The sequence below is a fragment of the Vanacampus margaritifer genome, chromosome 7 (assembly GCF_051991255.1).
Source record: "Vanacampus margaritifer isolate UIUO_Vmar chromosome 7, RoL_Vmar_1.0, whole genome shotgun sequence".
In the NCBI taxonomy this organism is placed as follows: domain Eukaryota; kingdom Metazoa; phylum Chordata; class Actinopteri; order Syngnathiformes; family Syngnathidae; genus Vanacampus; species Vanacampus margaritifer.
The window spans coordinates 13,895,822-13,911,490 of NC_135438.1; the positions used below are offsets into that span (position 1 = coordinate 13,895,822).

The window sequence follows — 15,669 nt, forward strand, 5'->3', positions numbered from 1 at the left end:
CATATAGCTGGTGCAATATGGGTGTTGTAGTGTTATGAGAAAAGCGACAATTATCAAAATCAAACACTGGATGGCGCAAACAGCAAGCAAATAGGGCTTGGCATCTTGTCACGCCAACATAGACACCAGTGTTTGGTCAAATCATGTCGAGGTGGATAAAATTAGCACATGGATGGATGTATAACTAAATAACAAATTGAATTTGAATAATCATTTTAATGTATTTATTCACTATATATTATCTCTAATTCTTGGTCCACAGTGAGACAAACCTGCATGTTACCCCAGACAGGAAGACAGAAAAGGGCAGAATGAGATAGAAGAGAAAAGGACAGATGACAACACGACAGAAGCAACAGAAACTTTTTTGTGCATTTGTTGCACTCGCACTAACAAGAATATGATGAGGAAGAGAGCGCATTTTGAGAGCGTGCTGAGTTCTGATCAATGGCATATGCGACTTCATTGTAAGCGATCAAGAGAACCAAGGCGATGTGTGAGCTTGACCTCAGGATAATTAGTTTGGATGGAGAGAGTGAAGGATGACAACAAAGTGAAGCAAAAAACTGGACTTGCATAATATGAAGTTTTAATGGAAATTGATGCATGCAACTTTAATCCACAAATAAAAACAATATAACTATATTAAACCTTGTCTGTACAAAAATAACACATAAAAGAGGCAAACCACAATCACAAGTGTTACTAGTAGCAGCAACAAAGCATGATGGAAAAGCTTCCTATGACTACCGTTGCTCTCCAAGTTAGCGTCAGTCAGCTCAGTAGTGCACCAGAAGTGGTGAGAACACATTTCAAAACTAAGAGTACTAACAGGAAATACAGTGTTAGCTACCTTAATCTTGCTGGTTTAACTTCATTTGGTAAGTGCGTCTTGTGAAGTGTAAAACGTAGGTAATCCCATTTAATGTACATTTGCTTATTGGTTTCTTTTTGTCCATTTTTTGTCCATTTTATGTTCATAAACTTGTTCAAATAAACACTGAACGTGCTTTTGTAAGAGCATTCAATTGTAAATTATATTTTTGATCAAATGCAATATGAATATCGTTTGAGGAAATGCTCATCTATTTTACATTGATACACAAACTTTAAAATTGCGTATGTTCATTAAAATGTCAACTAAAGTGAGCCAGTCTGAGCCCTGAAATTCCAGGGCTGAAAATGAGTCCCAGTCCGGCCCTGCTGACAGCCACACTTCCGTCAGCCTGCCCCAGGGCAGCTGTAGCTACTTAAATAGTTTACCGCCACCACAGTGTGAATGTGAGAGTCCATGAATAACGTATTCCATTGTAAAGCGTCTTCGAGTGTCTAGAAAAGTGCTATATGAATCAGATACATTATTATTATTATTCTCATCAAACTTAACCATTGGTTGGAAAGCGGACTAGACACATGCCCCTTCTGGGTCCAAATTGAGTTGAGATCCTTAAAGCTCTCACTACATTCTCTCCTTGCCGCACGTCTGCCGCTTAGGGTGCATAATCTCTCTCAGAACAATGTTGTCATCTGCTTTGAAAATTTGGACTCAGTTCCGCAAAAATTACGGCTTGGTCGAACCATCAACTCTTGCTTCTAACCAACCCCCTGGGTCCTTGGCCGACCAAGTGCTCACCCTAGACCCTACTCAGTGACGCGCCATATCTATCATTTATAGTTCCTTGGGATCCCTCAATCCTCAACTCTGTGAAATGGAAGTGGGAAGAGGAGATTGGAACGTCAATATTAGCTGATCAATGGGTGCAAATATGTAATCTCGTACACTCTTCCTCTATCTGTGCTAGGTGCGGTCTGCTTCAATGCAAGGTTATTTTCCGGGTACACTATACAAACACGAGGCTTCATCACTGTGTTTTTCAAAAATTATCAAAATTCTGAATAAAATGATCTACATAAAAACAGTGTGACTCATTAAAAAATGTCATCATAAAACCTGATTATGTTTAGAAATTATTCTTGTAAAAAAAAATGTTTTATCAATTACTTTTTAGAAATTACCTACAGAGTACTTTTTTTCTCAAGTTAAAATGTATTTCAAAAAATAAATAGGCTACAAAAATGTGAACATGTAGCATCCTCGGTTGAAATAAAGGTGGTCTCACAATTTATTTTATAGTGTCCTTGTATGAACACAAGTGTAAGAGCTACAATACAAATAAACAGAAAATGTAATGGGGTAGATGCCACGGACTTTCGACTTCCGGGTTCTACACATCAGCGTCGTTTTCGCCCACTGATGGCCACGTTCCAACACTCGCACCCCCACCCCTGCGACCCCCAACCGCGCGCTCTCGCCGTCTCAACTCTCTGAAATACTTCGGACAACTTAGACAGACACACTACACACTCACACTTGTCTATGAGAAGGTGCAACCAAGGGGCACAAATGAGGAAGCGCAAGAACTGGGACGCGGCCCACATGTCGCAAACAGGAAACGGAAACAAAGCTGATGTGTGAAAACCAGGAAGTCGGAAGTCCCACCTCCTTCGTGGCAAATACCCCATTCATAACTCAAACGGTATGTTATGTGTATCCTTTTACCTTATTTAAGCTATATAGCCTACCATAAATGGATTACCTTAAATTACTACGTTTTATAGCTTTTGACAATCTCTTCTTTAAGTACAAGTAGTATAGCAAATTAATCTTAAATGAAGAGAACACATTCCAAAATAAGAGTACTAACAGGAAGTACAGTGTTAGCTGCCTTAATCTTGCTGGTTTAATTTAATTTGGTGAGTGTGTTTTGTGAAGTGTATAATGTCTTATACCATTTAATGTACATTTATGTATTGGTTTCTTTTTGTCCCTTTTTTGTGCCCATTGTATGTTCACACAAAAAACAAAGACCCAGCTCTTATAAATTGATCAAATGCAATGTGAATATCGTTGGAGGGAATGCTTATCTATTTTACATTGATACACAAACTGTAAAATGGTGTATGCTCATTATGTGAACTACTGTGAAGTGAGCCGGTCTGAACCCTGAAACTCCAGGGCTGAAAAAGAGTCCCAGACTCCCAGTTCGACCCTGCCCTGGACTAAACCACTGCATTTACAACACACTGCTAGAGTTCTGTCACCTTTTCGAAAGCTATTTCTGACGAGGGGATTCATTTGCCATTATACAAACAGTCCACATCTTTCATGTAGAACACAGAACATTGTATCATAAAAGTTTTGCATGCACACGTTGGTCTTTGTTGAGCTGGCTCGGGAGAGATGTGTTGCATGCCACTATGCCAAATTGTCAATATTTGGAAAAAAGTCAATGAAAGGGATACGACATTGCTTAACAAGACATGACACTTTAGTATTAAACCTCTGAAATTATTAGCGTTTGAGTTGTCAAAAGTAAAGATGCTTGCATACATTTTGGTGAAGATTGTCTGCAGTTCATGACATCAAGTGGTGTGAAGCTTGTTTATATAACGAACTAGACCTCCCCAGTCAGAAGTCATTCAGGAAGTTAGGAATATAAATCATGCAAAGGCTCAAGGGGCCTAGGAATAAATAAGGTGGATATAGTACAGTATGTCCCACATTGTCGTTTGTATTTAATGTCATAAATAGTTTATACTGGACGTTTTGTCTGTAGTATATATGTCTATAAAAGATAAATAAGATTGCATAAATTCTGCATTGGGTCTGATCCAAGGAACTGGTAGATTTCCGAGGTTCCTGAAGTAATCTCTTAGCACCGCCCTCATACTGATATCCAATCAAAATCTACCAACTCCTCGAGTGATGATTGGTTTCACGGATCACTCTTAGGCATATTCACGACGGTAAATACGCTCTTTTTTAGCTTCTCGCAAATACTGTAGCACAATAATTACGTACCAGTAAGCGACTGTACTGAGAAAAGAACGCACATCATAAACGAAGCGTAGTCAAGTCAAACTCGAAATCTCCTGCACTGAGCATTTCAAGATGGTTTTAGAAACGATTTCGAGGATAATAAAAGTTCAGCTTCCAGCATACCTGAAGAAGCTTCCTCTCCCGGAGACGATCGGTGGATTTGTAAGGTTAACAGGTAAATAAACAATAGCTGTAATACAGTGTTGTTCTGGATGTCCTGCTGGATGACTTTTTGACTTTATGGGGGCAATTTTTTAGCTCCACGCGCCAAACCTTCACTTGCACCTACGGATACAAACAAGTCCAACGAGTCGGTAACTGTAAATTGGAATGTCAGTAAACAAGCTGACCAAATATTGCACGACTCAAGTCATTATTATTACCAACCTGGAGCACCGTGAATGAATTAAAACCCTAAGCCAGCTAGCCAAAGCCCCTCCAGCATTTTAGTTGATATTCTAAAATATGTTTGTTTTGTTTTTTCAGACCCACTAATGTATTGGTCAAGCCCACCATAAATTTGAGAGAGAGAAAATTGACTTGAGTTATTGCTTCATGGTCAAGCACAGTAGCCTGCATAAGCTGGGAATCATGCCTCATTGTGTCTTGGCTACTGTAGCGTATATTAGGTTACTGGACAAATCCAAACTAAAATGGGTTACAGAATCAACCAATTTAAAATGTTATAGTTTGAACTATTTATGTTGAAAGAAAAACAAGTGTTCTCTCATGTGCCATCTGCCCTTTCTATCAATTGTGTCCATCCCTGTGTCCGTAGTGTCCGAATGGCTGCGGTTGCTGCCACTACTGGGCATCTTGGCTCTGCTGGGCTACATGACCATTCGGCCCTTCTTTCCCAAGAAGAAGAAACAGAGAGACTGTCTGATCAACCTAAAGATCCAGAAGGAGAACCCCAAAGTGGTCAACGAGATAGACATTGAGGACCTTAACAGGGCAAATGTGTGCTACTGTCGCTGTTGGCGCTCCAAAACTGTAAGTCAATTTCTCTTCTTCTGAGTTTGCTTTTTACCCATAGTAAGAAATTGAGAATGTTCCCCAGGTCTCTGATGAGGGTAAGCAGTATAGAAAATCACTGGATAAAGAGATGGCTGAGAGTCATCATGTTTTATGTATCCTCTACAGTGTATGTATTCAGGTTTTAAATGTCCTCGGCTAGGAGGCTTGGGCAGCTCAACTGGCTAATAACATGAATCCATTTCCTCTTTTCAGTTTCCTGTTTGCGACAAGTCACACTTAAAGCACAACGAGCTGACTGGAGACAACGTGGGACCACTCATACTCAAGAAGAAGTTCCTATAATAGATCACCTGCTGGGAGATTCCCCTCTCCCTCAGTATTTACATTTATTTACAGTCTGTAATCATTTTTTATTTGCACTTGCAGGTGAGAAGTGTAGTGTCATGCAGTCATCAACTGAAGTAGTCCTGATGTGTTGACAAAGGAATGGTTAGCCTTTTCTGTGGTTTGAACAGGCCGATTTACATATTTGTAAATTTGATTTTAGTCTTTCTGAGAGCCTTCATAAATCATTGACATTACTTTGTGTGTAATGTGGCCTTTAATTAGTATAAATCTCCCAGGGTAACAATTTTCCTCTATTAGACATGAAGTAAAACCCTTGTTAAGTTATTGTGACAACCGGGCCTTCATACGTTGTGTTTATCTGCCTTACAATTTGAAATACTCATGCCCAAGCTAATACTTGTAAAGGGAGACTCCTAGCAACCAGTCTGATGCGCCCGGTAATTTTACTCAATCATTTCAAACCATTGCACAGGCGAGCTGTATCAGCATTGCTGTAGAATTTTACAAAGCCTGATTGAGGTTTATGTGAGTGACCCAAGGATTGTTTTCAGCCTGTTTCGTTGTATGCACTGTACCATAACAATGACTGTAAATACTTTACTTCCTTCTGGAGTGATTCCTAATACCTACCAATATTTTTGGATAAATGTTTATATAGCCACAGTTGTAGTTTCATGTTTTCCAGAGCACAATTTGAATTAAATAATTCCATATTGAGCATACATGTACAGTATATTTGCACAGTAATGCTTTGAGGTACATGCTAGTCCGTTAATACAATACCAACCAAAGGTTTGGACACACTTCAGTTTTGCCAAACCTTGCTAATGTCCATCTATAATGTCAACAGTTGGTCCACAGTATTGATAAGTGTCACAGAATAACTACTCCTAAATCTTAAGAACTAAGCAAGAGAATCACATAAAAAAACTTTATTTATTAAAGAATATTTAGTAAAAAACTAATTCTCAGTTCCATATACATTTCATAAATACTCTAATACTGCACACAAAACATACCACATAATTTAAATTAAATGAACATCATGTTCCTTAAGTTACACTGCATATTTTGTAGCGAAAATACCAAATGTGATAAAAATGTCTAATAAAAGATAAGTTTATTTGACTGAATATGATTCAGCTTCAATTTCAAAGCAAATGAAAACCTTTTAATTACTGTACATTTTCCTGAGTTTGTACACATAGTGATAAAAATAGTCATTAAAATAGGTGTCAAACATAAACACAAGTTTAAAAAACATACACTAATTCCCATTTTTAATAACTCTATAGGCTACTAGTTATAATTCTTAGTATTACCATGAGCCAGATTCCCTTATTTTAACATCCACACTCTTAAAAAAAAAAAAAGAAAAGGAAACAACATTCATGAAACTATTTCATTCAATTATAATGAACATTTTGACTCTGGACTGAAACTCTCATACACTACATGACCATTCACATGCGCAGATGTAGGTCATTTGTCTGAGGTCTGGAAATCACCAGTGGCTATAAATACATTGTCATTCACACGTTGGCTCCTCCCGCACGAAATAGATCAACAGGAGCTGTCTGCAAGACAGCATGACGAAGCAGGCCACTCGGTAGCCAAAGGAGGGCTGACATATCCAACATGTCATTCCAGTTATTTTGTTTCAATTTAAAGCTTCAGTCGAATGTTATGAATAAATACAGAAAATATGTCAACAGTGAAGATTTCCATGATAATAGACAACCTGATAAGTGTTGCGGACAAATGTGCTCAAATCTAAAATGAAAGCTATTTCATTCAACGCCTTGTTGCCTGCAATGAAACTGGTGATGTTAGAGAGTGCTTTCATAGGTGACCGGCGTTTCATTGTCCTCATCGCCGCCTGTCGCGGTGCCTGGAGGAGATGCAGAGGGAGCACAGGCAACGGTTACCGACATTTTGTGTTGTGCCTTTTCTACTTCTCAAAGTGTGTTACAGAAACCCTCATGTGTTGTGTGAGTAACTTAATGGTTGGATTCTGTGATACCTGTACTGAACAGGTAGTGTTTTTTTTTTGTTTTTTTTTTTAATTTTTATTATTATTTGTATTTTTTTCTGTAGAGCTCAGTAGTGTTTTAAGCAACAAGTAACTTTTGTAAACTTTGAAGCTTTACCTTTGATTAGCACCACTTTTGAACGAAAGCTCCTTTTTTAGTTCTATTATTTCATCATTTAGCCTTCTGGCTTGTCACTAATACCCATGCAGAAGGATATTCGGTGCAAAGCAATTCAAAGAAAAATGTGATCAACAAAAATATGGACTGGAAGTGAGAAGGATCAACTGTCTTATCCTTTTTATCCCATTTTTGATGGAATTTTTGAAACTTAAATTTTTTTGGAACCATCCTTTCCTGAACTTTTAGGTCCAATTTGTAGCTGTTTATGGTACAATAATTGCTTAACCACCACCACTATTAGTTACAGTGTTCGCCTGCAATTTTCTACTCACAGATTCACCTGTTCAAACTTTTTTTTTTTTTAAACCCATTGTTCATTATAAGATCGAAAATTCACCTCGTCACTGCCAGTTTTGTGCTCAGTCCACAGTCCTGTATAATACACAAGTTCTGGTTTGGCAGCATCTTGTCAACAAACTATGTTGACGTAAGTTGAGGAGCTTCATGTAGTGCTCTGCTGCCATGTTGATGCATCTACAGGCCATTATAAACCTTTTAAAGGGGGTATCAATTACTCATGGATGTTCACTATTTGAGGCAGTGCTCAACCCTAAAACATTATACTAGGCAGGCCTACTTTTTTCTATGTAATATTAGATGTGTCATGGCAGAATTACAGTATTGAGTGATCCATTTTCTAAAGAAGAAACTATTCCATTGCACTGACATTGCTGCAATAGTTGAAAGGAAGGATAGCCAAGCTACATTCCTGTTACATTTACTCACTACTTCACAACTACAAGGCATGGGTGGTGAAATCTGAGCTGGGTTTAGTTGATAAATATGCAGACACGTTACATACCTAAGAAAAAGGCTGATAAATTCGGTTTGACTCGCTCACCACAGGCTGAGTTCTTTGGTTTTTGCAGCAGGCACGGTCCGCACAGGCCTATGATTAGGGCTCCGACTGGCGCAGTGAGAAGAATGGAAAGCACAGCCACAGTCAGCACGTCCATGCCGTACTTCTGCATCTGCTTGTCTTGCCTTGCCCTGGCCATGTCCAAAGCGGAGGAGCCAATGGCTGCCTGGTGATTTAAAAATAACAGTTTACTTCTAAGGTCCTTTATGTAACAACCAGAATTAACTTCTTTTTTTTTTGGGGGGGGGGGGGGGGGGTATACCTGCACTGTGGCTTTGGGCATCCAAGCCAGGGCAATAAACAGCTTTTCTCGAATGTTAAAGCCGGCGAACAACACGCAAACGTAGGAGAAAAGGAGTCGAACCAGCAGGGCGATGAGCAGGGAAGCTATACCCAGTCCTGCACAAGAAAACATATACAGTATGTCATATAACTATTAATGACAACAGCCAACTCATTGTTAATTTAAAGGGATACTTGACTCATTGAGACATTAGCAGTAAAAAGTTCATAATTTGTCCAAAATTAATTTGATAATTAAAACCTCATTATTTTTTCATGTACAATTAATATCTTTAAAAACACATTTTCCACTTGCTGTCAACTGAAAACATCACCTGTGCTGAGGAAATAGGTAACGACCAATCAAAGCTCACCTGTTTTCTGGGTTTGGTCAGCAAACTGAGCCATGTTTGGTTGTTACCCGTTTCCTCAGCAGGGTTATGTATCTGTTTTAGTTTTTAAAGGTATTAATTGTTCACGAAAAAATAGCGTAGTTATCAAATTAATTATAGATAAAATATGAACATAAACTGACTCAATGAGTCAAAATATACAGCTTTCAAAAATCAATGTTCAAGTTTTTCCAGCACCTTACAAACAAACATACAGTATCCATTTTCCACATTAAAATTAGTAATATATATGATTATATACAAAAAAATATATTCTTTAACAGTAGAGAGAGAAAAAAAATGAACCACTGCACCGTAAACGTCAAGTTCTAATGAAAGCTCTTAAATAAAAATAGTCACGTGCTGATTGTTTTAATTCAAATACACTGTAATGATTGAAAAAAAAACTCAATACGGGTGGACCAAATTGAGTAGTATGTTGTAATTCATCATTATTGCATGTGGCAGCACTTCATCAATAATATTTTTAAACACAAAAAAGCAACATTAAAATTGTAGCATTTTCAAGAATTGTTATCACCCCTTGTGAAGATTATTAGACAATTCTCTCAGTGCTCTCACCAACTGTGTGTCCTTCCAACTCGGACACTCTTATCTCTGCTCCGATTAAACCAAACAGAAGTGGCTGAAACACGTCCCATGCCCAGCCCACCACTTCCTCCACTCGTGCCTTAACACAGAAACACAAAAACATGGCCTTAATTCCTGTTGCCTCTGGCATGGATGTAGCCGAGTAGGAAAAGTATTACTGTATGATTTTCGGTGAAATGCTAAAAGTTATTACCTTGTCTGTACCCCATCCGAGACCAGCAAGAAATGCCAATACCAGAGTGCAAAGGCCACCAGAACCAGGAAATCCAGCCACACCGCTGCCAAACACAGCAAAGACGGACAGGCCGAGCACCAGGAAGGATCGCTTCATCACCAAATGTTTCTACAAGGACAAATAACAGCCAATGAGTTATTGAGCCATGATACAATGAGCCATGTTGTGTGTTTTTGGCCGATCACAGTTTATGTTTCCAAAATCGGACAGCTGAGGGCAGTATCAAACATAAAAATAGACACATACTGTAAATACACTGATGATTGTAGTTTCTCACCTGTATTTTGTTAAGACACAAGCATGTTTGGAGACAGGAAAGGTAGTCCAAATGTAAACAGCGGAAAATGCACGTCTTATTTACATGGTTACAATCGTTTTTTTGTTCCTTTTTTCCAACCTTCAATTACAAGTGAATTTTCAAGACTCTCAAGCACCAGCGGGAAGCCGAGCTATAGAAGTCTGGTCTTTCCGGCCCTCAGTAACTGCCTGGGGTCAATACTACGGCGGTTAAACTCAATGACTCAATGAATTTCCTCGGGTCTCCTGACGGCCTCACGGCTCTGGCTGGGTTCTGAAGTGTTCGGTTTAGGTAAACGGTATGGGATTTTTTAATAGCTTTTAGGTGAACTATTGAATATACACACTCACATGCACATACACATACTCACCCACATACAAAATAAATAAATAAATAAAACATTTAAAAAAAGAGAGCAATGATGATGACATGTCAGATCGGTAAAATTACCGAATGAACAATACTGAGTTCTCCAGAAAAAAACAACAACAACTCAATGACTCAACAATGGACAGTACTCAAAGTGTAGTGATGTTGAAAGATGCTCAACGTCTACCTGATCAAGACTGGGAAAGTACTGGATGAGGAAGCCGAGCAGGATCCCGGCAAGCAAGCCACCGGCCACCTCCAGCACACCTCTCAAGATGTTGTACCATGTGGAACCTACACCAAGGAGCAAGATTTACAAGAAATAAATCATTAAATATGTTGGCAGCAAAAAAATTTGTTTAATCCTCCCCCCTCCATTACCTGTAGCAAAAGCCACTCCCAAGCACGTAGTGAACCCTGTTATGGCGAGAATGTCGTCAAAGCTGCCCGCTGCCATTAACAGAGTGGGGATGCCCTGCTCCACGCCGTAGCCGTCTTTCTGCAGGAGCAACATGGAGGGGACCACCACCGCTGGAGACACAGCACCGAGCACAAAGCTGCAAAGAGAAAGAGATGGCCCCGCTGAATGGATGCACCCTTAATCCAGTTAAACAGTTACAGACAGAGAAGAGTGGAAATTTACCCAAGGATGAAACCCCACACCCAGGGCAAACCCATGAGGAAGTGGGAGACCAGAGCTATGGTGCAGGCCTCAATGATGCAGGGCCCTACTGCCACACGCAAACACACAGACTTTAGCTTCCTCAGAGCCTGGCAAAACACAAGATTTAAAAGGTTATACAGTATTAAACAGGAATGATTTGCACACACACGCACACAGAATTGGGAATTTTATTTTGTATCTGTACTTTAAAAAAATAAGGAAAAAGACTATTTTTCATATCCTTAAGATCCTAAGTAGGCTACAATTTAAACATATATTTCATGGCACTTTTTTGCTTATTGTTGTTCTCATTGTGGAAACTACTGGAGCATATATTACAAAATTGTAGGGGGAAAAATCCATTGGGCAATATATCGCGATATTACAGCGCGCAATTTTCGAATTGGTTCGATATGCGGCCGAATCGATTTTTAAACATAATTTTTTTATTGGAATATTCAACAAAACGTCTTACTTAGGGTTAGGATTCACACATTAAGCATGAACAAATGTTATATTAATGGAACATTAAGCCTTAATATTTTATTTCAGTGCCGTTCAAACATGAAACAGACTGCAAGCTGTTTTTTAAATGCAGTGGCTCAGTTATAATGAATTTTCAGATAAATAAATACATTTTCATACAAATCTTACAGTGTACATGTACAAGTTTACTGATTAGTATTATCTAAATTTACGTTAAAAAAAAAAGCGCAATAATCAATTTATAGATTCGTACTGGGATTAATCGGTATCGAATCGTGACCTATGAATCGTGATACGAATCGAATCGCCAGGTACTAGGCAATTCACACCCCTACTAAATTGGAACATTTGTGGGAAAGCATCAATTAAAAATGTTATAATTTTCCAACCAACATGGTGTATTTAGCATTTACATAACTTAAACATGAAAACTTTTTCTGTATCTCTCTATGTGTCTTACCGAGGGATCCAAACCCAGACCGGCTCTAGCTAGGATGACAGCCAGCGCGATGTTCCGGAGTGAGGCGGACCACTTGAAGTTAATGTAAACACCATCTGTTATTACTGGGATATTTCTCAGCGTGAAACCCATAAGCAGCATACCTGGAATCGGAAAGAAAAAATATTGCTAATAATTTGATCCTCCCACGGTGTTCAAGTTTACAAAGTTTCAGTCTCAGATAGGCCACCTGAGGCTCACCTATCAAATTGTATTTTTCCATTTTCTGCTTAAAATTTGCAAACATAAGTAACTATTACTACGCAATACTAAAAATTAAAAACAAAAAATAGAAATGCAGAATCATAGATGAACAAAATGTAATCCACCAGACAATCTCCAATATCTTTACAGTAGATGCAAGTACCACAAAGTAAGTTAAGCTAACCTAGCATGCAAAGCATCAGAAAGCGATACTAGACAGTTTTAAAAATTTCACTTGAAGCAAAAATATTTTTGACTTGTACTCAAAATTATAAATGATAGATGTTTCATTTCCTACCAAGAAGTGGAGGGAATGGTGGAAGTCTGGGCAGCCGGATCAGAGCCACCAGTTTGCCACCAATGACTGCACAGATGAAAAGCACCGTGATGCCAAACAGGTTACCACCTGGAAGACATTCGTCCTCTGTGACAGACCACACCACTCCGAAGAGCACTGCGGCCAAAAGGACTGGGAGAGACACAAGAAAACAGAGTTATGAAAAATAAAAAATATGATTGCTGCAATTTCAGGAAACAGGTTTAAGCGGTTTTGAAAATGGATGGATGGGTTTTATAATGTCATAAATCATTGACAAAAATGATAACGTGTGGGCCTTCTGGGCGGTCTGGGCTTACCTTTTGTAATGACGGAGGCCACAAGGCCTCTTGGAGGACAAGGACAAAATCTGTGAAGCAAGGGGCAGCAAACAAGTGGGGGTTCTGTGTTGGTGCCAGCATCCACCACAGGGTTGCGAGGAAGAAAATAGGTTGTTTCCTCTGTGACATTTGGACTGGAACAACGCCGTACCACTACCTGGATCTGGTTCACGTTAAGGTGCTGGAAGACACGGAGCAAGGAACAAAACAACCTAGAACAGTAGTAACAAAATGATTTTGCAGATTATTGCAAAGGTATATTTAGACAGACTATCAATATGGTACAGTTGCAGCATTATAATTTCTTTATGTGTTTTGTTTTTTCAGCATTGGTTTGATTGATGTCTCCTCATCGGTTTCGGCCAAGAACTTTTATTTCTTTGTATCTCTACTGGAAATACCTGGTTATGCCAATGTTGAAGTGCAATGAGGCAGGGTTTTGCAAAAAAATAAAATAAATAAATAAATAAAATAACCAAGAACTCATTCAGCGTCATTCTGAAAAAGACCACTATTATTTATTTAGAGTAGTGCAGTATTTATACTGAACACATTGTATACAGTCAAAACGAAAAAGGCAAAATCTCAATTGCTGGATTGTTTGTTGATTAGCTAGTAGGTTACAAACATTTTTGTGAAAACAAAATGATGGATTGGGGAATTGATTTGCTGTATCTGCCAGTGAAAAAGTCTAATCCGATTATCTACGTCATTTTCCATGAATCAGAAAGTAGCCTGCTCACTATCATATGGATAGACTGACAACAAAAAATGTAAATGCTACTATTTTGTCTTTTGTTAAAGGAATGAATTGTGGCCTTTTGCCGATGGCAGAACAGCATTCAGCCAACATAAGCACTGTGACAGTTTGGTCTTGACACCGAGGAGGAGCTGCAGAAGTGTTTTGATGTGACTGACTGGTTTTCTGATTTTAAATAAGTGTATTTTTATTAGAAAATAATATTTGATGTATTTATATAAAACGTGCTCTGCAAAAGAACTGAACTGAGCGCTATTGGGTGGGGTGTGTAAACTGCCTGTTCACAGCACAGCGATAATCAGAGATTGGGTTTTGTGTGCGCTTTTACAAAAAAGACCAGTCATTGCCATGTTTGCCTTGTTCTTTTCAGAACACATGCAGCTGATTGCAGAAATGTGGAGAGATTTAAAAATTAATAAATAAATAAATAAAATAAAACTTGGAATGTTTCAAAAACACAAGCAGAGAAATGCTGATCATAAGCATAATAGTAAAGTAACACAATTGATTTTGATCGCATTACATATTTTAATTGAGGAAACGAAAGGAAATGTAAATACCTCCACATGGTTTCCTGAAGGCAAAGGAATTCTGTCTAGAAGTGGACTGGGTGCGGGACTCGGTGCGGGACTCGGTGCAGGACTGGGTGCAGGACTGGGCTCCGGCGTAGCAGGTTTGGACCTGGTCTCCTCCATGGCATCTATCTACAGAATATCTGGTCCACTCTTTTTATCACAGAACATTCAACTGAGGGGTGGAGTTGCTGGCCATAGATGAGGCAGTTCCAGCACTTGAACCTAAATGTGTCCACCTCTACCTCTGACTTGAAATCCAACTACACAAAAAAAAAAAGAGCAGTGTCAGTGGAGTTTAATTACATTTAGGAAATCTACTAGGGCTGCGTTTTGCATGCACTCAATCATTGCTGGTTTTAGCTCTGTTGGAACAAAACAATTATAATAATGATAACTTTTAAAAAACAACAACAACGAGTACGTAGTAGAATGAACCATTCAAGCATGACATACAATGTTTGCCACTAGCTGATGGCACTCAACAGCAGTTGGTTAATCCAATATTGTCAACAGACCACACTAATCGATGCTTACATGCTTGGCCATATGGTGCGACTAGCAGTGTAAGTAGGTGAACGTGGATGTTTTTGCCAAAGTCTGTCCTCACTCTGTTTCATGGTACACCTAGACTGTGTTAACTGCTAGCTAACTGTGCTAGTTTTAGGAGGGTCTGTAAATTCATGAATGGGTTAATAGTGTAGTACTACGTCATCGACATGGGCGTAGTAACGGCGACAGCTAACCGGTTAGCTTGTTTATTTCACAATTTGCGTGAATTCACGCCTTCTGGTTAACATCTCGCCGAGATCCGTTTTCGGACACCACCGTGGCTAAAGCGTCTTGATGTCTTCGGTTTGTAATTACTGTCTGTTTCAACATGGTAACATACAGGTTTACAGTAGTGCCGGCGTGATTTTGGCAACAGTAACAACCAATTAGCGTATTAGCTTGTCACGAAACGCTACCGAGCTATATCACCGTACAGATCACACACAACAGATTAAGACATACATACACTATTAAAGAATTTGTTCCAGCAAAATACTTGACTCTTGGAATAAGTTTTGTACTTGGTGTGTTTGCTTTGTCCTATAATGGATGCTTTACAATACATTAATGCCAATGTACCAACGTAAATCCCTAAACATTCCTATATTATTAATGATCAATTAAACGGAGAAAAAAAAAACACTTACCTCACACCATAAACATTGTCAAAGCTTGGCATTGGGAGCCTTTCTGGCAGGTTGGCCGGGAGGGAAATGGTAATAAGAAGGATTAGTGATGTCTAGTCTCTGCCGTGTGGTATTGGTGTAAGGTGAGGGAGGGGGGAGGTGAATACACACATTTAGCACACA

The 15,669-nt window shown here is 38.9% G+C and overlaps 2 protein-coding genes across 4 annotated transcripts; one reads left to right on the top strand and one right to left on the bottom strand.

Annotated features, from left to right (window-relative positions):
- The first annotated feature begins 3,787 nt into the window (after nucleotides 1-3,787).
- Nucleotides 3,788-5,869, top strand: cisd2 (CDGSH iron sulfur domain 2). The gene is made up of 3 exons (XM_077570892.1): nucleotides 3,788-4,055; nucleotides 4,659-4,873; nucleotides 5,111-5,869. Exons 1-3 carry the CDS (start codon nucleotides 3,953-3,955, stop codon nucleotides 5,198-5,200), a joined length of 408 nt encoding a protein of 135 aa, XP_077427018.1. The 5' UTR covers nucleotides 3,788-3,952; the 3' UTR covers nucleotides 5,201-5,869.
- A 254-nt stretch (nucleotides 5,870-6,123) lies between these two features.
- On the bottom strand, nucleotides 6,124-15,654 carry LOC144055154 (sodium/hydrogen exchanger 9B2). 3 transcript variants are annotated; one of them, XM_077570889.1, is made up of 13 exons: nucleotides 15,508-15,654; nucleotides 14,297-14,571; nucleotides 12,956-13,157; nucleotides 12,618-12,788; nucleotides 12,077-12,219; nucleotides 11,110-11,237; nucleotides 10,848-11,023; nucleotides 10,654-10,760; nucleotides 9,758-9,907; nucleotides 9,535-9,643; nucleotides 8,541-8,677; nucleotides 8,261-8,444; nucleotides 6,124-7,097 (listed from the first exon to the last, which is right to left on the bottom strand). In XM_077570889.1, the coding sequence occupies exons 2-13, from the start codon at nucleotides 14,429-14,431 to the stop codon at nucleotides 7,036-7,038; spliced, it is 1,704 nt and encodes a 567-aa protein (XP_077427015.1). In that variant the 5' UTR covers nucleotides 14,432-14,571; nucleotides 15,508-15,654; the 3' UTR covers nucleotides 6,124-7,035. The 3 variants fall into 3 exon arrangements, with proteins under 3 accessions (XP_077427015.1, XP_077427013.1, XP_077427014.1); XM_077570887.1 differs by having other exon boundaries at nucleotides 8,222-8,444; XM_077570888.1 differs by lacking the exon at nucleotides 15,508-15,654 and adding an exon at nucleotides 14,846-15,501 and having other exon boundaries at nucleotides 8,222-8,444.
- Nucleotides 15,655-15,669: the final 15 nt, after the last annotated feature.

Bases quoted from the DNA above. Each gene is read 5' to 3' on its own strand.
- cisd2 (XM_077570892.1), top strand. From the start codon at position 3,953: ATGGTTTTAGAAACGATTTCGAGGATAATAAAAGTTCAGCTTCCAGCA. The intron at 4,056-4,658 runs GTAAATAAACAA...CTGTGTCCGTAG, and splicing joins TGGATTTGTAAGGTTAACAG to TGTCCGAATGGCTGCGGTTG. The intron at 4,874-5,110 runs GTAAGTCAATTT...TCCTCTTTTCAG, and splicing joins GCTGTTGGCGCTCCAAAACT to TTTCCTGTTTGCGACAAGTC.
- LOC144055154 (XM_077570887.1), bottom strand. From the start codon at position 14,431: ATGGAGGAGACCAGGTCCAAACCTGCTACGCCGGAGCCCAGTCCTGCA. The intron at 11,024-11,109 runs GTAAATTTCCAC...TTCTCTTTGCAG, and splicing joins GTGTGGGGTTTCATCCTTGG to CTTTGTGCTCGGTGCTGTGT. The intron at 10,761-10,847 runs GTAATGGAGGGG...TCCTTGGTGTAG, and splicing joins GGGAGTGGCTTTTGCTACAG to GTTCCACATGGTACAACATC.